Source organism: Setaria viridis, chromosome 1 (genome assembly GCF_005286985.2).
Source record: "Setaria viridis chromosome 1, Setaria_viridis_v4.0, whole genome shotgun sequence".
Classification (NCBI taxonomy): Eukaryota; Viridiplantae; Streptophyta; class Magnoliopsida; order Poales; family Poaceae; genus Setaria; species Setaria viridis.
Window position 1 is genome coordinate 6,612,700 of NC_048263.2, and position 20,430 is coordinate 6,633,129.

The following is a 20,430-nucleotide window of genomic DNA, read 5'->3' on the forward strand; positions in this document are numbered from 1 at the left end:
ACTCTTTTGGTTTTGGAAGGGTATCAGCTTGGGGCCTATGAAGATGCTGATAAGAAAAGAGAATTTTGCAACATAATATTATATTCTAAAATTGGAGGGCATATGTTGATACCGGTTTTTGGCCAAAGTCAACCGTTGTGGATAAGGTTCTGATAGCCCATAGAGGAGAGAAAAAGAGCTTGAATTTGACGCCGCGTTGACCAAGACTAGCCGCTGCTGACCATGATTCCAGAAGCCGATGGAAGACCAAACGGGCCTAGTTCGAAGCAAAATAGGCTCCACTGAATAAGGGAAAGTGTGGAGATTTATCTTTATTAGTTTTTAGAAATAGCTGTAATAGTCATGTCGCAATCGACTAGGATTTTAGCTTGCTCGAGGGTATAAATATAAAACCGTGAACCTTGTATCAAATGATCAATCAAACAAACACAACCTTTCAGCACCACACCGCCGAAACCCTAGGAGTGGAGATTTTTCGCAGTTTAGGAAATAAACACACCTTCCTTCCAAATTATTTGCCTAAATCAAACTTTTCTAATTTTAACCAAGTTTATAGAAAAATAACCAACATCTACTACATCAAAGTAATTTTTATTAATCCACTATGTACTTATAATGTTTTTATTTAGTATGGTAGAACTAACATAATTTTTTTATAAACTTGATCAAAATTAGAGAAGTTTGACATAGAATACTAATGTGGAATTGAGGGAGTAAAACTTTTTTTCTTTTTAATAACACGTCAAAATAATTTTCCAGAGACACAAACGACTAACTAAATATTTTTAGTTAGTATTTTACCTACTAATTCAGCCAATAAAGTTTTATATATTTTTGTACTTCTTTTGCTAGGGCTAGGGCATAGAATTATCCATTTTCCCTTCTGAGGCCTTATTATTTTTCTGTTGATCTCTTGGGCCGAAAGCCTACTATTTGGCAGGTCTCATCTCGTCGAGCCTGCCTCCACTCCATTCATGGGCCTGAACTCTGTCTACCTGAACTGCCCTTCCCCCGTCCGCCGCCGTCTCTATCGAGAAGCTAGCCAGGCGGCAGCCGCGGAGGGGAGGGGGACAAATCGAAAAGACAGACAAAAAAAAAAACAAATCCCCGATCCTCGCCAAACCCTAATCGCCGGCGATGGATGGCCGGCGGCGGCGCGGCGGGAGCCCGGACCTTTCCTACGGCGAATCGGCGGGCATGGCCCGTAATCGATCCGTGATTCTGCGCACTATCCAAGGCTACTACAAGGAGGCGCTCGACCTGCTGCCGCTGGAGGACAAGCCGGAGCTTACCCCGCGCCTCCTCGCCGCCGGCGTCTGCTTCGGCTTCGCCGACCCGGTCACAAACATCGTCGCCAACACCATCTGCTTCCTCCCCGACAACGATGGCGAGCCTGAGCCCGACGGCGCCACCGGCAACACCCTCTGCTTCCTCCCCGACAACAATGGTGAGCTCGAGGCCGACGGCGCCAAGAAGCGCAAGCGGGAGATGATGACGAAGACGAAGAAGGCAGCGGTGTCCAGGGAGGAGGTTCTCTCCGAGATCGTCGCCCGCGACGTCCCCTCACGAACCATTGCAGAGCGATCGTTGGAGGGGCTGATCACGTTTCTGACATCTTACTTCTGCCATCTCCGCGCCATGGATGCGCTGCGCTATCTGTGCCTGGCCAAGGCCGACCTCCTCGTCGCCGTCCGCCTCATCGAGCTCGACCGCTGCTACCGCAACAAGGATGAATTCTGCATCAGCTCCCACGCGGCCAAGACTGCTCTGAAATACGCAGCATTGTCAGCAAGGCAGCCCAATGTCGATGGCTTCCACACCAGCTCATTGTCGCTAGCATATCATCTCAAATCAATAACCCAGACTGTGCTGGCAGATCGTAGCTGCCAACTCTCTATTGAAGAAATTCACAAGTTGTCCAGAGCTCTGAAGAAGCCATTCAAGCATAAAAAGGGGGACAGTCCAATACTTCTTGCTGGTAAACGGTTTGCTAACTGCAACAGCGACGCAACTGAGGAGAAGGTGCCAGCTGGGCTCACATTATCACTCCGTGCTGTTCTTATCGATAGAATCCATGCTCGATACCTCAAAGCAATCTCTCGGCTGCCCACGCAAGATGTTCGGGCTCGTTACCACCGCAGCCTTGTCAAAGCTGGTTACTGCTATGGTCCATTAGATCCTGTGACCAATATCATTATCAACACCATCTGGTATGACACTGCTTTCCCTTCTTCGGAAAATTTGGAGGTGGACATGATCTGCACCACTACCTTTGTACGTGTGGAGTCTCGGTCTCTTAGTGGTCTCATCAAGCTCCTGCTCACATGCATTCCCGATATATCTGAGCACGAGGCTATGGTTTATTTGCTAAAGAATAACATGAAAGTCAACAAAGCCATCCAAATGGCAAGATCTGAAGGTTGTGATGTACATGACTGGGATATCAATACCTACAAGGCTGCAGGGAGGGAATCGTTTCATCCGGAACTAGAAGCTTATGTAGATTTTGTCATGCAATCTCTACCTTTGGTGCAGCCTGCTATCAAGTCATTGTTGAAAGTTTCTGACTCACTTTCCTCCAGTGAAGTTCTCCAGCTTGCTAGTTTACTTTCTCCCTCAAATTGCAACCCTGCTAAACCTTTGCAAGCAACTTTGGAACCAAGCATTGAGCTATCGAACGATGCGTTAGAGATGTTCGCGAGTTTTAAGGAAAACTTTGTTGGCAAGCAGAGTTTCTTCCGCAAAAAGATCGAAACTGCATTGAGGAACGAGGTTATTCTTTCCTTCATGTTATTTCTTTGATGTCCTGAATTACTACTTCTTCATTCCATCATAACTTTATTTGCTATTGTGAAATACTGCTCTCCTAATATTACTTCTTTCCTGATTATATAGGGATATTTATATGAACTGCATGTGATATGCGGAATAAATGAGTGTGTTGGCAGCCAGAAGAGCTTTATTGATTTTACATGCCCGTACTCACATGTAAACTTCTTTGCAAAACCAAAAACTGGCGGTGGTCTTAAGTTATTTTTCGCTGAGCTCAGTAATGGCGACGATGACCAATCCTTCTGCCGCACTGTATCAAATAAGTCAATACATGGTATGTTACTTTCTGCTCACATGTTTGATATAATTGTGTCACTTTCTTCTTGAAATAAAATTTGGATTACCACATTTTCCTCTTATTTGAAGCTAACCATTTTTTCTTTTTTCTATTTTTTCTCCGGTAAGCTCGCTGTTGCTATTGCGAGTATGATGGGATCAGAATTGTGCATCCAGATGAGAACTATTGTGGTGGTGACATTGACTTCACAAAAATAGCTTGTGGAGAGCATGAGATCACCAATGAAAGGATCATCGCAGGTGGAAAGCTGGCAATAGATAAAATTGGAATGTGCTGTGAGGATTATATCTATTTGGATCCTACCCGAGACACTAAGCTCATTCAAGGCATGAATTTGACTGCTTCTAGGGCAAATGAAAGTTGGAGTGACATCATGAGGAGAGCCCAAGCCTAGACACTGAGTCATCGAGACGTCGAGAGGATAGCCCATACCTAGACAGTGACATTGAGAGGATAGCCCTGACCCAGAAAAATGTTTCTTGATTTCCTTTTATAATGAATATGCCACTTTGGATTGTAATTTCGTATGAATTGGATGGTCATTCAAGAATCAAGATACGCTGCAATGATATGGTGAAAATGAGTTTTGGGATGTATGCAGATGTCTCTTTGTTAACATAAAGAAAGGGTTTCCTTTCTTGTGGCGGGATGTTCAAATATTTTGGTATAATTGGGGTTGCTTTTATAAAGGTGTGGTAGCTTTTCTTACTTGCACTTTGCGATGCATTTCAAGCCACGGTGTTATGAGTTCATTGATTTTTTCTTTCTTTTTTTACTCTCCTTCATTATTCTTAACATTATCAGAGGTGGTGATATTCAGCTGATTGTCAAATATGACTTTGTTACCCAGAAAATGCATACTACTATACTTCCATACATTTGGAGACTGGTTATGGGAATTCCGGAATCTCTTCAAACATCATTAGTGATACTTTTTTCCCACTTGCAGGTAACTATAGAATAACCGCTTGCCTGGTTCAATTTGACTGAGATATGTACTTTTTCTGTCGAACTTGACTACTTGAGCTTGGTCACCTTGGAGTATGTTCTTCAAGATATGTAATCATCTAGCAGCAATTATACGGCAATCCATACTCATACATGCTAGACTTTCACTACACTACATTAGTCACTTGTTCACAAGAGGTTCATGTATAGCAACGTGATGCCATACCGTACCCATGCATCAGCTGGTGTTGATCTCATAGTGTGAAGAGCGTCTTGGCGTCCTTGTGCATGGACCTGACGATGGCCGTGACCTGCTCCACCTGCCGCTCGTCGGAGCACGCCGCGAGGAGCACCTTCGCCGTGCCGGCGTCCGGGTAGCACCCGGCGTCCACCATCTCCTCGAACACCTCCAGGCACCGCCCGTACTCCTTCTTCCTCGCGTACGCGCCGATGCGCGACGTCCACGTCACCACGTCGGCGGCGAGCCCCCTCGCCGCCGCCGTGCCGAACGCTGCCTCCATCCTGTCCAGGTACCCCGCGCGCCCGTACACGTTCACCAGCACGTTGTACGTGCCGATGTCCGGGGCGCCGCCGCCGCCGCGCTTCTCCATCGCCGCGACGAGCCGCTCCATGTCGTCGAGCCGCCCCGCCCGGCCGTACGCGTTGAGCATGGCGTTGAGCGCGAAGGTGTCCGGCTCCAGGCCGGACTTGTGCAGCTGGGCCATCACCTCCTCGCACCTGGAGACGTTGCCGGACTTGGCGTGCGCGGACAGGAGGAGCATGTGCGACTTCATCGTCGGCCGCATGCCCACCTGCTTCAGCTCTTGGAACACCGCTTCTGCCTCTGAACAATCACAAAACAGCAGAAAAATTAAATTCAGCGTGTTCTTGAGTTCACTAGGGAAAGGAATTGTCCATGGAAGTGAAACAGAGGAAGCTTTTTGAGCTATTGCAATGTAGAAGCTGAGACTTGAGAGTACCTTGATGAAGACCAGCTCTTCCATAGGCATCCACCAAGATGTTGTATGAGGCTCTGTCAGGCTCACACCCCATGTGCTCCATCAAAGAGAAGATCTCGGACGCGCCTTGCGGGAACCCTGCTCGGCTGCGGTGTATGGACAGATCGATGAAACTGAATTGCTTCACATCAATTTAAACAGATTTTGCTAGAACAATGAACAGGGAGGGAATTCTTTCTACCTGTAAGCTTCCATGAGGGCATTGTAGGCGTACACGTCGGGCTCATGCCCGGCCCGCTGCATCTCCTCAAACACCTCCTCGGCCTTCTCGCACAGGCCTTCCCTCGCGAACGCGTTCACCAGCGCAGCGTAGGTGCAGATGTTGGGCTTGCACCCGATCGCCTTCATCTCGTTGAAGACTTTCAACGATGACATCGGTTGCTTTGCCTGCAAAAAAAGGATGAGCAATGCTGCTACAGACTTAAGCTCATCGTATCTCTGCGCAATAAGTAAGCTACAAAAACAAATTGACTGACCTTTCCATACACGTTGATCATCAGGGTGTACGTCTCAGTGTTAGTTCTGCAGCGTTCTTTCTTCATCCTTTGGTACACTTCGACCGCCTTTTCGGTACACCTCGCTTTCAGTAGGCCGTCGAGGTACGCATTATATACAGTTGCACCTACAAGAGAGCTATTGATATTAGTTTTTCTGATGATGTACAAGTATCTCCATCTGGCAAATCAGAGGAATGCAATTCAGGTGCATACTTGGAGGAATCCCATTCTCCTGCATCTCTGAAATCACGCCCTCGGCTCGGTGCAGTTGTCCAGCATTGCAGTAAGCGCGCAAGAGAAGAGCATAGGTGTCCTCTGTAGGCACACAGTGAGTCTCCAGAAGAGCCATGTAAATCGACTCCGCCTTGCTCAGCTCACGCTTTCGGCCATATGCATCTATCAGCAGGTTGTAGCAGATGATGTCCGGCCGGAATGAACTCCGGTAAAGGATCCACTCACAGACCTACAGGCACTTTTGGTAGATCAAACATCAAAACCTCAGGAATCAACAAGCCAGGTATACATTTTATTCTGGCCGATTTCACAAGATATGATCAGCATTTTGGTGAAAGTTAAGGCACAAGGAGATGCTATCGACAAGTGGAGGACCAGGACTTACTGTGATGATGGGCTCCCATTGTCGGTTGAGGCGGAGCTGGACGGCGACATTGACAATGTCATCCCAAAGATCGTGTGCATGAGGAATGTTGTCCAGTGACTGGCAGACTTTGGCAACATCGGTCCCCTTCTGCACAAGTTCTAGGATATCCTGTGCCATTGGACTGAGCACAGGGAAGACTCCATCCACAAACCCAGAGCCGTACTTCCAACCACGGCCTTTCATAGCACCCCCTGCATGTCTATATCATTTCAGAGCAGAACTAAAGCTATATCCTTCTTGAACTTCCAATGAAACAGTCAATGCAAGAAAGATAACAAGAATATTTTCGATAGATGGTCTAAGAATTCTTGATTTGCAGGACCGAATGAAACTAAAAGGAGTGTTGGCACTGCCATTACCCCTCTTTCTGGATATTTTCTTTCGATCAAAGGTCCTTGCTATGCCATCTTTGTCAATGTAAGTGCCCTCCTTTTTCCGGTTTTTCCTCTCACTCCTGTAGAAATTTGCCTTTGCATCTTGTGAGGCAGCTTCTTGCATGACATTTCTACAAGCACGTAATTTCCATCTAGGTCTTGCAGTCAAGTAATACGCTGGAGCCTCAACGCTTAACCTGCAAAACGGTGGGCAAAGAAATGTCAGGATAATTGCAAATGATATTCAGAGAGCCAGAGCAATGTTCTTTCAGTTTCAGAACTGCTCAGACATGCAGAATCAAACAGTTACTACAAACTACGGCCAGAGTATTGTCCAATTAAAAATTAGTACCATAAAATCGAAACACCAATTCACAAATACCCGCAAAATTACATAAACAATGCAAAACTGCATGAACTTGGGAAGAATTGTATGCGAATCCAGAGAGGTAGCGTCCGGCTTACATGAGCACACAGGGTGTTGAAGGCCAACAACGGCCCAGCGCTCCTGACAGGCAGCGAGAGCGGACCTGCTGAACAGCGAGGGAAAATATCGCTGAGCTTCCAAGCTTCGCTTGAGCTATGGCCCTTTCGGAGGGGATGGGAGTTGTGAACGGCAGAAGCTGCGAACAGAGCAAGCTGAAATATCTCTCCTTTGGTTTTCTTTGTTTTGGCTTGTTCTATCCAGTGTTGTCTTTTTGAGCCTCCTGGGACCTATCATTCAGAATCCCTTATCCAAAAAGGCAACAAAATCTGGGCATGGCCTTCATGGGCAGTTTTGGAACAGTGACTCAACTAACATGTGCAGTTTTGCTATGCTAATCTTCTGATTGTCACAGGTTTTGTGCATCATAGTAACATAAAATCCAATGCGATTGAGACGCAATTTCTAAGCATTTGCTGGTTGTCGGGCCACAAGCTAACATATTTTTCACTCCATGGTATGGTATCTCAAAGAAGAGTAGCAGTCTAGCAGGATAACGCAGCTCAGATGAAGAAATCAGCTAGATGCAGAAATGGCAACGCGAAAGATGTCACTCCTTCAAGATCTCTATTTCTGATACATGTAATCGTCCTAAAGCCAAAGGAATGGATGCATTCCATTCCAGGTTCAATTGTAAAGCTGTGCTCTTTGTCGAGCTTGGCTCTTGAATCTCTTAAACTTGAGTCAAAGGACTGTACATTGTATGTCTAAGTACACGTCTGTTGAATTAAACGTCACTATTTCTTCTTGAAGTAAAACAACAGATGATGGCTGATTTATTATGATTGTCCACGGCCGGCGCTCTTGTGATACTCAAAAGTCAGTTGGGTACTTGTCGGGCTTGAACCACAACGAGAAATCAATTCCTTTCTTCTTAAGATCTTCAGTAGGAGGGCCAATCCGATCCAAAAGCTGCAGTTCAGTAACAGGGTGCATCAACAACACTATAAAACTTCTCTAAGCAAACAATCTACAGAATTATTTTAAGAACAAACCTGTCCATGAACAACACCATTGGAGACCAGAACAGAACGGTCGAAGACTGTAAATGCTCCACCATCCATGCGTGTTACCACCCCACCAGCTTCTTCAACTATCTGTTAAAACATTGACCAAAAACATGAGCACAACAAATGCCAAACAACAATATATGTTTAAATTGGGAAGAAAGCTCTAGAACTCAGGATTAATCAGTAGCACTAGCAGTTGTTCTAACTGAAACAAATAATATGATACATAAACACAGTTGTGATTTATATGCATCAGTTTCATATCTTTCACACGCTAACTCTTTAGTTGATTACAGAAAAGGTCACCAACAGCATTCTTACACATTTTAAACCTGGTTAGTGCCATCTTTGAGGCAATTTCTATAACTAATATATACGGACCCTCATAAACACGAAAAAGGTATTGTCTGATTGAGGTAAGATGTTATTACCAAGAAGAATAGGCCAATCCCTATTTCTACTGTACTACATGATTATGTATCAAAACTGGTTTGGAAAGGTAACTATTAGATGTGCATATTTCCATGGGAGGAAAAAGAATTATACCAGGACACCAGCAGCCATATCCCATGGCTTAAGCCGGTATTCCCAGTAGGCTTCTGTAATGCCCAGTCCAACATGAGACATGTCCGCAGCAGCAGACCCTAGCCTTCGAACTCCCTTAAACAAATAAAGTATATTGTCAAAAGGGGAGCACAAAAAATTCAGTTCTGTATCTCGGACATATTCACTTACCCTGCTAATGTCAGTAAACTCTTTGAACAAATTAATGTTGGTTGTCCAGGCATCATCATGTTCATATCCAAACCCTGTGACGAGAAGAGATTGCTCCACCTACAGAATGACTACCAATTAGGGATAACTTAGAAACAGTGGTTTATTTTACACTTAATTCTGACATCCAGAAACACTTTTATGAACGGATGCATTGAGCATATGACTGCTGAGATATCATCACCGCAGGCAAGCTTGCACCCACAGATGCACATGATAGGAAAATGCATAGCTACTTCTAGAATAGAAAAGAGGCTACCTTGTCTGTTTGACTAACATGAATTTTTTGCCCATTACAATAAGCTCCCCCACCTGTTCAAGAGAAAGGAAAGCCTTACAGATGAAGCCTCTGGTATTCTAGAACAAAGAAGCACCAGTTGTTGATCAAAGAACCTACCAGCAGATGCAGAAATTGTACGGGTGCTCCAGCAAAAAGGCCCACCACAAAATTCCACCTAAATAAGATAGTGGTAAAACGTGAAAATACATAGAGAAACTGTTTCCTGTAGTGTGATGCCATAGTAGTCTGTGGCTCTGCTATTAGGAAGATCATATGGTTCAAGAACAATATGTCCAAACACTTACCGATTACTTCAATTAGTCGTCGATTCACTGCCTGATAGTCGGCTGCTTCATAGCCGATTTCTTTATTACGGCAAATCGGCCGATTCGCTGATAAGCTCCCTCGAGATCGGAAATTTAGCCGATCGTGACTTTTGGATCTGACACGTATTCTTCCTTGCCAATCAACAGGTCAGATTGGCTGGCACGCCGCGCGAACTGCACCAGGGCAATCACCCGAACAGGAGTTAAGCAGATTCTTCCGGGTCGTGTGTTAGACGCTGGGGATTCGGTTGACCAATTTCGAACGCCAACACTAACATAATTTTTTTATAAACTTGATCAAAATTAGAGAAGTTTGACATAGAATACTAATGTGGAATTGAGGGAGTAAAACTTTTTTTTCTTTTTAATAAAACGTCAAAATAATTTTCCAGAGACACAAACGACTAACTAAATATTTTTAGTTAGTATTTTACCTACTAATTCAGCCAATAAAGTTTTATATATTTTTGTACTTCTTTTGCTAGGGCTAGGCCATAGAATTATCCATTTTTCCCTTCTGAGGCCTTATTATTTTTCTGTTGATCTCTTGGGCCGAAAGCCTACTATTTGGCAGGTCTCATCTCGTCGAGCCTGCCTCCACTCCATTCATGGGCCTGAACTCTGTCTACCTGAACTGCCCTTCCCCCGTCCGCCGCCGTCTCTATCGAGAAGCTAGCCAGGCGGCAGCCGCGGAGGGGAGGGGGACAAATCGAAAAGACAGACAAAAAAAAAAACAAATCCCCGATCCTCGCCAAACCCTAATCGCCGGCGATGGATGGCCGGCGGCGGCGCGGCGGGAGCCCGGACCTTTCCTACGGCGAATCGGCGGGCATGGCCCGTAATCGATCCGTGATTCTGCGCACTATCCAAGGCTACTACAAGGAGGCGCTCGACCTGCTGCCGCTGGAGGACAAGCCGGAGCTTACCCCGCGCCTCCTCGCCGCCGGCGTCTGCTTCGGCTTCGCCGACCCGGTCACAAACATCGTCGCCAACACCATCTGCTTCCTCCCCGACAACGATGGCGAGCCTGAGCCCGACGGCGCCACCGGCAACACCCTCTGCTTCCTCCCCGACAACAATGGTGAGCTCGAGGCCGACGGCGCCAAGAAGCGCAAGCGGGAGATGATGACGAAGACGAAGAAGGCAGCGGTGTCCAGGGAGGAGGTTCTCTCCGAGATCGTCGCCCGCGACGTCCCCTCACGAACCATTGCAGAGCGATCGTTGGAGGGGCTGATCACGTTTCTGACATCTTACTTCTGCCATCTCCCCGCCATGGATGCGCTGCGCTATCTGTGCCTGGCCAAGGCCGACCTCCTCGTCGCCGTCCGCCTCATCGAGCTCGACCGCTGCTACCGCAACAAGGATGAATTCTGCATCAGCTCCCACGCGGCCAAGACTGCTCTGAAATACGCAGCATTGTCAGCAAGGCAGCCCAATGTCGATGGCTTCCACACCAGCTCATTGTCGCTAGCATATCATCTCAAATCAATAACCCAGACTGTGCTGGCAGATCGTAGCTGCCAACTCTCTATTGAAGAAATTCACAAGTTGTCCAGAGCTCTGAAGAAGCCATTCAAGCATAAAAAGGGGGACAGTCCAATACTTCTTGCTGGTAAACGGTTTGCTAACTGCAACAGCGACGCAACTGAGGAGAAGGTGCCAGCTGGGCTCACATTATCACTCCGTGCTGTTCTTATCGATAGAATTCATGCTCGATACCTCAAAGCAATCTCTCGGCTGCCCACACAAGATGTTCGGGCTCGTTACCACCGCAGCCTTGTCAAAGCTGGTTACTGCTATGGTCCATTAGATCCTGTGACCAATATCATTATCAACACCATCTGGTATGACACTGCTTTCCCTCCTTCGGAAAATTTGGAGGTGGACATGATCTGCACCACTACCTTTGTACGTGTGGAGTCTCGGTCTCTTAGTGGTCTCATCAAGCTCCTGCTCACATGCATTCCCGATATATCTGAGCACGAGGCTATGGTTTATTTGCTAAAGAATAACATGAAAGTCAACAAAGCCATCCAAATGGCAAGATCTGAAGGTTGTGATGTACATGACTGGGATATCAATACCTACAAGGCTGCAGGGAGGGAATCGTTTCATCCGGAACTAGAAGCTTATGTAGATTTTGTCATGCAATCTCTACCTTTGGTGCAGCCTGCTATCAAGTCATTGTTGAAAGTTTCTGACTCACTTTCCTCCAGTGAAGTTCTCCAGCTTGCTAGTTTACTTTCTCCCTCAAATTGCAACCCTGCTAAACCTTTGCAAGCAACTTTGGAACCAAGCATTGAGCTATCGAACGATGCGTTAGAGATGTTCGCGAGTTTTAAGGAAAACTTTGTTGGCAAGCAGAGTTTCTTCCGCAAAAAGATCGAAACTGCATTGAGGAACGAGGTTATTCTTTCCTTCATGTTATTTCTTTGATGTCCTGAATTACTACTTCTTCATTCCATCATAACTTTATTTGCTATTGTGAAATACTGCTCTCCTAATATTACTTCTTTCCTGATTATATAGGGATATTTATATGAACTGCATGTGATATGCGGAATAAATGAGTGTGTTGGCAGCCAGAAGAGCTTTATTGATTTTACATGCCCGTACTCACATGTAAACTTCTTTGCAAAACCAAAAACTGGCGGTGGTCTTAAGTTATTTTTCGCTGAGCTCAGTAATGGCGACGATGACCAATCCTTCTGCCGCACTGTATCAAATAAGTCAATACATGGTATGTTACTTTCTGCTCACATGTTTGATATAATTGTGTCACTTTCTTCTTGAAATAAAATTTGGATTACCACATTTTCCTCTTATTTGAAGCTAACCATTTTTTCTTTTTTCTATTTTTTCTCCGGTAAGCTCGCTGTTGCTATTGCGAGTATGATGGGATCAGAATTGTGCATCCAGATGAGAACTATTGTGGTGGTGACATTGACTTCACAAAAATAGCTTGTGGAGAGCATGAGATCACCAATGAAAGGATCATCGCAGGTGGAAAGCTGGCAATAGATAAAATTGGAATGTGCTGTGAGGATTATATCTATTTGGATCCTACCCGAGACACTAAGCTCATTCAAGGCATGAATTTGACTGCTTCTAGGGCAAATGAAAGTTGGAGTGACATCATGAGGAGAGCCCAAGCCTAGACACTGAGTCATCGAGACGTCGAGAGGATAGCCCATACCTAGACAGTGACATTGAGAGGATAGCCCTGACCCAGAAAAATGTTTCTTGATTTCCTTTTATAATGAATATGCCACTTTGGATTGTAATTTCGTATGAATTGGATGGTCATTCAAGAATCAAGATACGCTGCAATGATATGGTGAAAATGAGTTTTGGGATGTATGCAGATGTCTCTTTGTTAACATAAAGAAAGGGTTTCCTTTCTTGTGGCGGGATGTTCAAATATTTTGGTATAATTGGGGTTGCTTTTATAAAGGTGTGGTAGCTTTTCTTACTTGCACTTTGCGATGCATTTCAAGCCACGGTGTTATGAGTTCATTGATTTTTTCTTTCTTTTTTTACTCTCCTTCATTATTCTTAACATTATCAGAGGTGGTGATATTCAGCTGATTGTCAAATATGACTTTGTTACCCAGAAAATGCATACTACTATACTTCCATACATTTGGAGACTGGTTATGGGAATTCCGGAATCTCTTCAAACATCATTAGTGATACTTTTTTCCCACTTGCAGGTAACTATAGAATAACCGCTTGCCTGGTTCAATTTGACTGAGATATGTACTTTTTCTGTCGAACTTGACTACTTGAGCTTGGTCACCTTGGAGTATGTTCTTCAAGATATGTAATCATCTAGCAGCAATTATACGGCAATCCATACTCATACATGCTAGACTTTCACTACACTACATTAGTCACTTGTTCACAAGAGGTTCATGTATAGCAACGTGATGCCATACCGTACCCATGCATCAGCTGGTGTTGATCTCATAGTGTGAAGAGCGTCTTGGCGTCCTTGTGCATGGACCTGACGATGGCCGTGACCTGCTCCACCTGCCGCTCGTCGGAGCACGCCGCGAGGAGCACCTTCGCCGTGCCGGCGTCCGGGTAGCACCCGGCGTCCACCATCTCCTCGAACACCTCCAGGCACCGCCCGTACTCCTTCTTCCTCGCGTACGCGCCGATGCGCGACGTCCACGTCACCACGTCGGCGGCGAGCCCCCTCGCCGCCGCCGTGCCGAACGCTGCCTCCATCCTGTCCAGGTACCCCGCGCGCCCGTACACGTTCACCAGCACGTTGTACGTGCCGATGTCCGGGGCGCCGCCGCCGCCGCGCTTCTCCATCGCCGCGACGAGCCGCTCCATGTCGTCGAGCCGCCCCGCCCGGCCGTACGCGTTGAGCATGGCGTTGAGCGCGAAGGTGTCCGGCTCCAGGCCGGACTTGTGCAGCTGGGCCATCACCTCCTCGCACCTGGAGACGTTGCCGGACTTGGCGTGCGCGGACAGGAGGAGCATGTGCGACTTCATCGTCGGCCGCATGCCCACCTGCTTCAGCTCTTGGAACACCGCTTCTGCCTCTGAACAATCACAAAACAGCAGAAAAATTAAATTCAGCGTGTTCTTGAGTTCACTAGGGAAAGGAATTGTCCATGGAAGTGAAACAGAGGAAGCTTTTTGAGCTATTGCAATGTAGAAGCTGAGACTTGAGAGTACCTTGATGAAGACCAGCTCTTCCATAGGCATCCACCAAGATGTTGTATGAGGCTCTGTCAGGCTCACACCCCATGTGCTCCATCAAAGAGAAGATCTCGGACGCGCCTTGCGGGAACCCTGCTCGGCTGCGGTGTATGGACAGATCGATGAAACTGAATTGCTTCACATCAATTTAAACAGATTTTGCTAGAACAATGAACAGGGAGGGAATTCTTTCTACCTGTAAGCTTCCATGAGGGCATTGTAGGCGTACACGTCGGGCTCATGCCCGGCCCGCTGCATCTCCTCAAACACCTCCTCGGCCTTCTCGCACAGGCCTTCCCTCGCGAACGCGTTCACCAGCGCAGCGTAGGTGCAGATGTTGGGCTTGCACCCGATCGCCTTCATCTCGTTGAAGACTTTCAACGATGACATCGGTTGCTTTGCCTGCAAAAAAAGGATGAGCAATGCTGCTACAGACTTAAGCTCATCGTATCTCTGCGCAATAAGTAAGCTACAAAAACAAATTGACTGACCTTTCCATACACGTTGATCATCAGGGTGTACGTCTCAGTGTTAGTTCTGCAGCGTTCTTTCTTCATCCTTTGGTACACTTCGACCGCCTTTTCGGTACACCTCGCTTTCAGTAGGCCGTCGAGGTACGCATTATATACAGTTGCACCTACAAGAGAGCTATTGATATTAGTTTTTCTGATGATGTACAAGTATCTCCATCTGGCAAATCAGAGGAATGCAATTCAGGTGCATACTTGGAGGAATCCCATTCTCCTGCATCTCTGAAATCACGCCCTCGGCTCGGTGCAGTTGTCCAGCATTGCAGTAAGCGCGCAAGAGAAGAGCATAGGTGTCCTCTGTAGGCACACAGTGAGTCTCCAGAAGAGCCATGTAAATCGACTCCGCCTTGCTCAGCTCACGCTTTCGGCCATATGCATCTATCAGCAGGTTGTAGCAGATGATGTCCGGCCGGAATGAACTCCGGTAAAGGATCCACTCACAGACCTACAGGCACTTTTGGTAGATCAAACATCAAAACCTCAGGAATCAACAAGCCAGGTATACATTTTATTCTGGCCGATTTCACAAGATATGATCAGCATTTTGGTGAAAGTTAAGGCACAAGGAGATGCTATCGACAAGTGGAGGACCAGGACTTACTGTGATGATGGGCTCCCATTGTCGGTTGAGGCGGAGCTGGACGGCGACATTGACAATGTCATCCCAAAGATCGTGTGCATGAGGAATGTTGTCCAGTGACTGGCAGACTTTGGCAACATCGGTCCCCTTCTGCACAAGTTCTAGGATATCCTGTGCCATTGGACTGAGCACAGGGAAGACTCCATCCACAAACCCAGAGCCGTACTTCCAACCACGGCCTTTCATAGCACCCCCTGCATGTCTATATCATTTCAGAGCAGAACTAAAGCTATATCCTTCTTGAACTTCCAATGAAACAGTCAATGCAAGAAAGATAACAAGAATATTTTCGATAGATGGTCTAAGAATTCTTGATTTGCAGGACCGAATGAAACTAAAAGGAGTGTTGGCACTGCCATTACCCCTCTTTCTGGATATTTTCTTTCGATCAAAGGTCCTTGCTATGCCATCTTTGTCAATGTAAGTGCCCTCCTTTTTCCGGTTTTTCCTCTCACTCCTGTAGAAATTTGCCTTTGCATCTTGTGAGGCAGCTTCTTGCATGACATTTCTACAAGCACGTAATTTCCATCTAGGTCTTGCAGTCAAGTAATACGCTGGAGCCTCAACGCTTAACCTGCAAAACGGTGGGCAAAGAAATGTCAGGATAATTGCAAATGATATTCAGAGAGCCAGAGCAATGTTCTTTCAGTTTCAGAACTGCTCAGACATGCAGAATCAAACAGTTACTACAAACTACGGCCAGAGTATTGTCCAATTAAAAATTAGTACCATAAAATCGAAACACCAATTCACAAATACCCGCAAAATTACATAAACAATGCAAAACTGCATGAACTTGGGAAGAATTGTATGCGAATCCAGAGAGGTAGCGTCCGGCTTACATGAGCACACAGGGTGTTGAAGGCCAACAACGGCCCAGCGCTCCTGACAGGCAGCGAGAGCGGACCTGCTGAACAGCGAGGGAAAATATCGCTGAGCTTCCAAGCTTCGCTTGAGCTATGGCCCTTTCGGAGGGGATGGGAGTTGTGAACGGCAGAAGCTGCGAACAGAGCAAGCTGAAATATCTCTCCTTTGGTTTTCTTTGTTTTGGCTTGTTCTATCCAGTGTTGTCTTTTTGAGCCTCCTGGGACCTATCATTCAGAATCCCTTATCCAAAAAGGCAACAAAATCTGGGCATGGCCTTCATGGGCAGTTTTGGAACAGTGACTCAACTAACATGTGCAGTTTTGCTATGCTAATCTTCTGATTGTCACAGGTTTTGTGCATCATAGTAACATAAAATCCAATGCGATTGAGACGCAATTTCTAAGCATTTGCTGGTTGTCGGGCCACAAGCTAACATATTTTTCACTCCATGGTATGGTATCTCAAAGAAGAGTAGCAGTCTAGCAGGATAACGCAGCTCAGATGAAGAAATCAGCTAGATGCAGAAATGGCAACGCGAAAGATGTCACTCCTTCAAGATCTCTATTTCTGATACATGTAATCGTCCTAAAGCCAAAGGAATGGATGCATTCCATTCCAGGTTCAATTGTAAAGCTGTGCTCTTTGTCGAGCTTGGCTCTTGAATCTCTTAAACTTGAGTCAAAGGACTGTACATTGTATGTCTAAGTACACGTCTGTTGAATTAAACGTCACTATTTCTTCTTGAAGTAAAACAACAGATGATGGCTGATTTATTATGATTGTCCACGGCCGGCGCTCTTGTGATACTCAAAAGTCAGTTGGGTACTTGTCGGGCTTGAACCACAACGAGAAATCAATTCCTTTCTTCTTAAGATCTTCAGTAGGAGGGCCAATCCGATCCAAAAGCTGCAGTTCAGTAACAGGGTGCATCAACAACACTATAAAACTTCTCTAAGCAAACAATCTACAGAATTATTTTAAGAACAAACCTGTCCATGAACAACACCATTGGAGACCAGAACAGAACGGTCGAAGACTGTAAATGCTCCACCATCCATGCGTGTTACCACCCCACCAGCTTCTTCAACTATCTGTTAAAACATTGACCAAAAACATGAGCACAACAAATGCCAAACAACAATATATGTTTAAATTGGGAAGAAAGCTCTAGAACTCAGGATTAATCAGTAGCACTAGCAGTTGTTCTAACTGAAACAAATAATATGATACATAAACACAGTTGTGATTTATATGCATCAGTTTCATATCTTTCACACGCTAACTCTTTAGTTGATTACAGAAAAGGTCACCAACAGCATTCTTACACATTTTAAACCTGGTTAGTGCCATCTTTGAGGCAATTTCTATAACTAATATATACGGACCCTCATAAACACGAAAAAGGTATTGTCTGATTGAGGTAAGATGTTATTACCAAGAAGAATAGGCCAATCCCTATTTCTACTGTACTACATGATTATGTATCAAAACTGGTTTGGAAAGGTAACTATTAGATGTGCATATTTCCATGGGAGGAAAAAGAATTATACCAGGACACCAGCAGCCATATCCCATGGCTTAAGCCGGTATTCCCAGTAGGCTTCTGTAATGCCCAGTCCAACATGAGACATGTCCGCAGCAGCAGACCCTAGCCTTCGAACTCCCTTAAACAAATAAAGTATATTGTCAAAAGGGGAGCACAAAAAATTCAGTTCTGTATCTCGGACATATTCACTTACCCTGCTAATGTCAGTAAACTCTTTGAACAAATTAATGTTGGTTGTCCAGGCATCATCATGTTCATATCCAAACCCTGTGACGAGAAGAGATTGCTCCACCTACAGAATGACTACCAATTAGGGATAACTTAGAAACAGTGGTTTATTTTACACTTAATTCTGACATCCAGAAACACTTTTATGAACGGATGCATTGAGCATATGACTGCTGAGATATCATCACCGCAGGCAAGCTTGCACCCACAGATGCACATGATAGGAAAATGCATAGCTACTTCTAGAATAGAAAAGAGGCTACCTTGTCTGTTTGACTAACATGAATTTTTTGCCCATTACAATAAGCTCCCCCACCTGTTCAAGAGAAAGGAAAGCCTTACAGATGAAGCCTCTGGTATTCTAGAACAAAGAAGCACCAGTTGTTGATCAAAGAACCTACCAGCAGATGCAGAAATTGTACGGGTGCTCCAGCAAAAAGGCCCACCACAAAATTCCACCTAAATAAGATAGTGGTAAAACGTGAAAATACATAGAGAAACTGTTTCCTATAGTGTGATGCCATAGTAGTTTGTGGCTCTGCTATTGGGAAGATCATATGGTTCAAGAACAATATGTCCAAACACTTACCACTGTGGAAGCAGCAGGCTTTCCACGAAAGAGAACCCCAATGGACACAGAAAAGCTTGGATAACCATGTGCAAAGTTTGTTGTTCCATCTAAAAGGGGGAAATTTTGTAGATTAGATTCCTATGGAGAAATCATCATGCTGACCCAGTTTTCTAATTATATTCAGTTAAAATAACCCTTATATGCACCTAAGCTATACTAGTGTGCTGTCAGATTTATGAATTGTCTCTGTTATTCTATTATTCAATTTGCTTGTCAATAATAACAGAGAACTTTTTTGCTAGAATATAATAATAAACAGAACTGTCACCTTCTAAATCAATGAAATGGACTACACTATTCAAGTGCACAGGTTTGTTGCATGGATCAAGAAACGATACAGAAAATTACTGGAGCCGTCCAGGACTACAAACAAAGGTTCGTGACAACATAACCCACAATGTTAAATACTTATTTATCAAATCAGAAGTAGGAAGTAGGAACTGAGTGAGGACCCAAACCTAAAGGGTCAATGCACCAGAGATACTCTGACAAGGAATCTCCAATAAGGCCACCTTCCTCCCCAAGTATGAGGTGGTTTTTGAAGTTCTTCATGACAACTTCCAAAATTACTGATTCACTCAACTTATCTGTGCTGAACAAAATATAGAGCAGTATATTCAAATGCTAATCGTGTTCCACTTTACTGTATGAAAAGATGACTTAGGCAACATTTGAAGTCTTATGTGAAAGGCACCACGACCTTATATCTGCTATCTTATAGAAATGAAGCTAACAACAGGTGCAGAACAACAAGGTAAGCGAGAATCATCCTTACTCTGTCACCAAGTCTGCAACACCTTTATAGTGGATATTGCGTGGTTTATTAACAGCTTCCATTATAACCTGATATTGATAGGAGATAATGAATACATGCCTTGAGAATTTGTTTCCATCAATAGTAAACCTAATAGAAAAAGATATATTTCCTGCCTTCTAAAAATGTTACAAGGATTAAGAAACATCAACCATTTAGAGCACTTTAATAATCCATATTTGTTTGGTTATTATATAAAAAATGTTCTTTGACCAAAGAAACAGACAGGCGTCCTTACAATTGGTTAAAAGACATAATTGTGCCAGAGCACCCCTAAAACCCATTCTTTAACCAAAGAAACAGACTGGCGTTCTTACAATAGGTTAAAATACATAATTGTGCCAGAGCACCCCTAGAACCCAATCAACAATTAGTTTGCCACACCATAGTGCAATTACCAGCATCTGGACTGCGATTGACCAGTTAAATGAATAGCATTTCTTGTAGCAGTTCAAGTGTTCAACAAATATGCAGCTTTGTGAACTGACCACTTACATCTAAAAGCTAATTTACCAAGGTGCAAGTGTCACCCCCAAACATCTAATCCTAAAACTGGAAATTGGGGAGCAGAAACATCGAGCAGAAAGGGAACTCGAACTCACATCGGCCCCAGCTTTTGCGGCGGCCTCGATGACGCCGAGCAGCTCGGCAGCGGGGATCGGGCCGGTGGTGGGGGCGGCCACCTTGGGGTAACCGGCGGCCGGGGCCGCCTGCTCCGACGCTACCGCCATGATGGGGCGCGCCTTGCCGGACCTGGAGCCGAGCGCGCGGAGGCGGAGGGTCCGCGACGGCGGCAAGTTCTTGGCGGCATCCTTGGGGAGGAGGGCAGAGGAGGAGGAGGCGGTGGTGGTGGGAGCGAGAAGATACCGTGCCATTGGTGCTCAGAGGAAGGTTTTCGATACTTTGATGGCCTCTTTGGCTTTTTGAGAGAAGCTTTTTGTATGAGCTCTCTGCT

At 45.3% G+C, this 20,430-nt stretch overlaps 6 protein-coding genes across 9 annotated transcripts; 2 read left to right on the forward strand and 4 right to left on the reverse strand.

The window, feature by feature from the left end:
• The first annotated feature begins 1,039 nt into the window (after positions 1-1,039).
• On the forward strand, positions 1,040-3,726 carry LOC117849530 (uncharacterized). Its single transcript, XM_034731106.2, has 3 exons — positions 1,040-2,772; positions 2,896-3,106; positions 3,238-3,726. Exons 1-3 carry the CDS (start codon positions 1,138-1,140, stop codon positions 3,522-3,524), a joined length of 2,133 nt encoding a protein of 710 aa, XP_034586997.1. The 5' UTR covers positions 1,040-1,137; the 3' UTR covers positions 3,525-3,726.
• A 294-nt stretch (positions 3,727-4,020) lies between these two features.
• Positions 4,021-7,310, reverse strand: LOC117849539 (uncharacterized). 2 transcript variants are annotated; one of them, XM_034731115.2, is made up of 8 exons: positions 7,095-7,310; positions 6,615-6,826; positions 6,214-6,446; positions 5,808-6,057; positions 5,574-5,719; positions 5,279-5,484; positions 5,059-5,183; positions 4,021-4,922 (listed from the first exon to the last, which is right to left on the reverse strand). In XM_034731115.2, coding segments are annotated over exons 1-8 (1,764 nt in total). In that variant the 5' UTR covers positions 7,097-7,310; the 3' UTR covers positions 4,021-4,332. The 2 variants fall into 2 exon arrangements, with proteins under 2 accessions (XP_034587006.1, XP_034587012.1); XM_034731121.2 differs by lacking the exon at positions 7,095-7,310 and having other exon boundaries at positions 6,214-6,454; positions 6,615-6,756.
• A 328-nt stretch (positions 7,311-7,638) lies between these two features.
• Positions 7,639-9,383, reverse strand: LOC117849552 (phosphatase IMPL1, chloroplastic-like). The gene is made up of 6 exons (XM_034731135.2): positions 9,295-9,383; positions 9,157-9,209; positions 8,859-8,957; positions 8,670-8,783; positions 8,109-8,210; positions 7,639-8,025 (listed from the first exon to the last, which is right to left on the reverse strand). The coding sequence occupies exons 4-6, from the start codon at positions 8,748-8,750 to the stop codon at positions 7,927-7,929; spliced, it is 282 nt and encodes a 93-aa protein (XP_034587026.1). The 5' UTR covers positions 8,751-8,783; positions 8,859-8,957; positions 9,157-9,209; positions 9,295-9,383; the 3' UTR covers positions 7,639-7,926.
• A 797-nt stretch (positions 9,384-10,180) lies between these two features.
• Positions 10,181-12,863, forward strand: LOC117847776 (uncharacterized). The gene is made up of 3 exons (XM_034729062.2): positions 10,181-11,909; positions 12,033-12,243; positions 12,375-12,863. Exons 1-3 carry the CDS (start codon positions 10,275-10,277, stop codon positions 12,659-12,661), a joined length of 2,133 nt encoding a protein of 710 aa, XP_034584953.1. The 5' UTR covers positions 10,181-10,274; the 3' UTR covers positions 12,662-12,863.
• A 294-nt stretch (positions 12,864-13,157) lies between these two features.
• Positions 13,158-16,447, reverse strand: LOC140221899 (uncharacterized). 2 transcript variants are annotated; one of them, XM_072291851.1, is made up of 8 exons: positions 16,232-16,447; positions 15,752-15,963; positions 15,351-15,583; positions 14,945-15,194; positions 14,711-14,856; positions 14,416-14,621; positions 14,196-14,320; positions 13,158-14,059 (listed from the first exon to the last, which is right to left on the reverse strand). In XM_072291851.1, coding segments are annotated over exons 1-8 (1,764 nt in total). In that variant the 5' UTR covers positions 16,234-16,447; the 3' UTR covers positions 13,158-13,469. The 2 variants fall into 2 exon arrangements, with proteins under 2 accessions (XP_072147952.1, XP_072147955.1); XM_072291854.1 differs by lacking the exon at positions 16,232-16,447 and having other exon boundaries at positions 15,351-15,591; positions 15,752-15,893.
• A 328-nt stretch (positions 16,448-16,775) lies between these two features.
• Positions 16,776-20,430, reverse strand: LOC117853294 (phosphatase IMPL1, chloroplastic). 2 transcript variants are annotated; one of them, XM_034735691.2, is made up of 10 exons: positions 20,078-20,424; positions 19,437-19,504; positions 19,120-19,253; positions 18,620-18,708; positions 18,432-18,489; positions 18,294-18,346; positions 17,996-18,094; positions 17,807-17,920; positions 17,246-17,347; positions 16,776-17,162 (listed from the first exon to the last, which is right to left on the reverse strand). In XM_034735691.2, the coding sequence occupies exons 1-10, from the start codon at positions 20,348-20,350 to the stop codon at positions 17,064-17,066; spliced, it is 1,089 nt and encodes a 362-aa protein (XP_034591582.2). In that variant the 5' UTR covers positions 20,351-20,424; the 3' UTR covers positions 16,776-17,063. The 2 variants fall into 2 exon arrangements, with proteins under 2 accessions (XP_034591582.2, XP_072147958.1); XM_072291857.1 differs by lacking the exon at positions 17,807-17,920 and having other exon boundaries at positions 20,078-20,430.

Coding starts and splice junctions, on each gene's coding strand:
- LOC117847776 (XM_034729062.2), top strand. CDS start 10,275: ATGGATGGCCGGCGGCGGCGCGGCGGGAGCCCGGACCTTTCCTACGGC. Junction 11,910..12,032: donor AAACTGCATTGAGGAACGAG/GTTATTCTTTCC, acceptor CTGATTATATAG/GGATATTTATATGAACTGCA. Junction 12,244..12,374: donor ATCAAATAAGTCAATACATG/GTATGTTACTTT, acceptor TTCTCCGGTAAG/CTCGCTGTTGCTATTGCGAG.
- LOC117853294 (XM_034735691.2), bottom strand. CDS start 20,350: ATGGCACGGTATCTTCTCGCTCCCACCACCACCGCCTCCTCCTCCTCT. Junction 17,921..17,995: donor AGTTTACTGACATTAGCAGG/GTAAGTGAATAT, acceptor TATTTGTTTAAG/GGAGTTCGAAGGCTAGGGTC. Junction 17,163..17,245: donor ATGGTGTTGTTCATGGACAG/GTTTGTTCTTAA, acceptor ACTGAACTGCAG/CTTTTGGATCGGATTGGCCC.
- LOC117849552 (XM_034731135.2), bottom strand. CDS start 8,750: ATGTCTCATGTTGGACTGGGCATTACAGAAGCCTACTGGGAATACCGG. Junction 8,211..8,669: donor ATATGGCTGCTGGTGTCCTG/GTATAATTCTTT, acceptor ATGTTTTAACAG/ATAGTTGAAGAAGCTGGTGG. Junction 8,026..8,108: donor ATGGTGTTGTTCATGGACAG/GTTTGTTCTTAA, acceptor ACTGAACTGCAG/CTTTTGGATCGGATTGGCCC.
- LOC117849539 (XM_034731115.2), bottom strand. Junction 6,058..6,213: donor AATGGGAGCCCATCATCACA/GTAAGTCCTGGT, acceptor AAGTGCCTGTAG/GTCTGTGAGTGGATCCTTTA. Junction 5,184..5,278: donor GCCCTCATGGAAGCTTACAG/GTAGAAAGAATT, acceptor CATACACCGCAG/CCGAGCAGGGTTCCCGCAAG.
- LOC140221899 (XM_072291851.1), bottom strand. Junction 14,622..14,710: donor TGATCAACGTGTATGGAAAG/GTCAGTCAATTT, acceptor CTTTTTTTGCAG/GCAAAGCAACCGATGTCATC. Junction 14,060..14,195: donor AAGAGCTGGTCTTCATCAAG/GTACTCTCAAGT, acceptor GTGATTGTTCAG/AGGCAGAAGCGGTGTTCCAA.
- LOC117849530 (XM_034731106.2), top strand. CDS start 1,138: ATGGATGGCCGGCGGCGGCGCGGCGGGAGCCCGGACCTTTCCTACGGC. Junction 2,773..2,895: donor AAACTGCATTGAGGAACGAG/GTTATTCTTTCC, acceptor CTGATTATATAG/GGATATTTATATGAACTGCA. Junction 3,107..3,237: donor ATCAAATAAGTCAATACATG/GTATGTTACTTT, acceptor TTCTCCGGTAAG/CTCGCTGTTGCTATTGCGAG.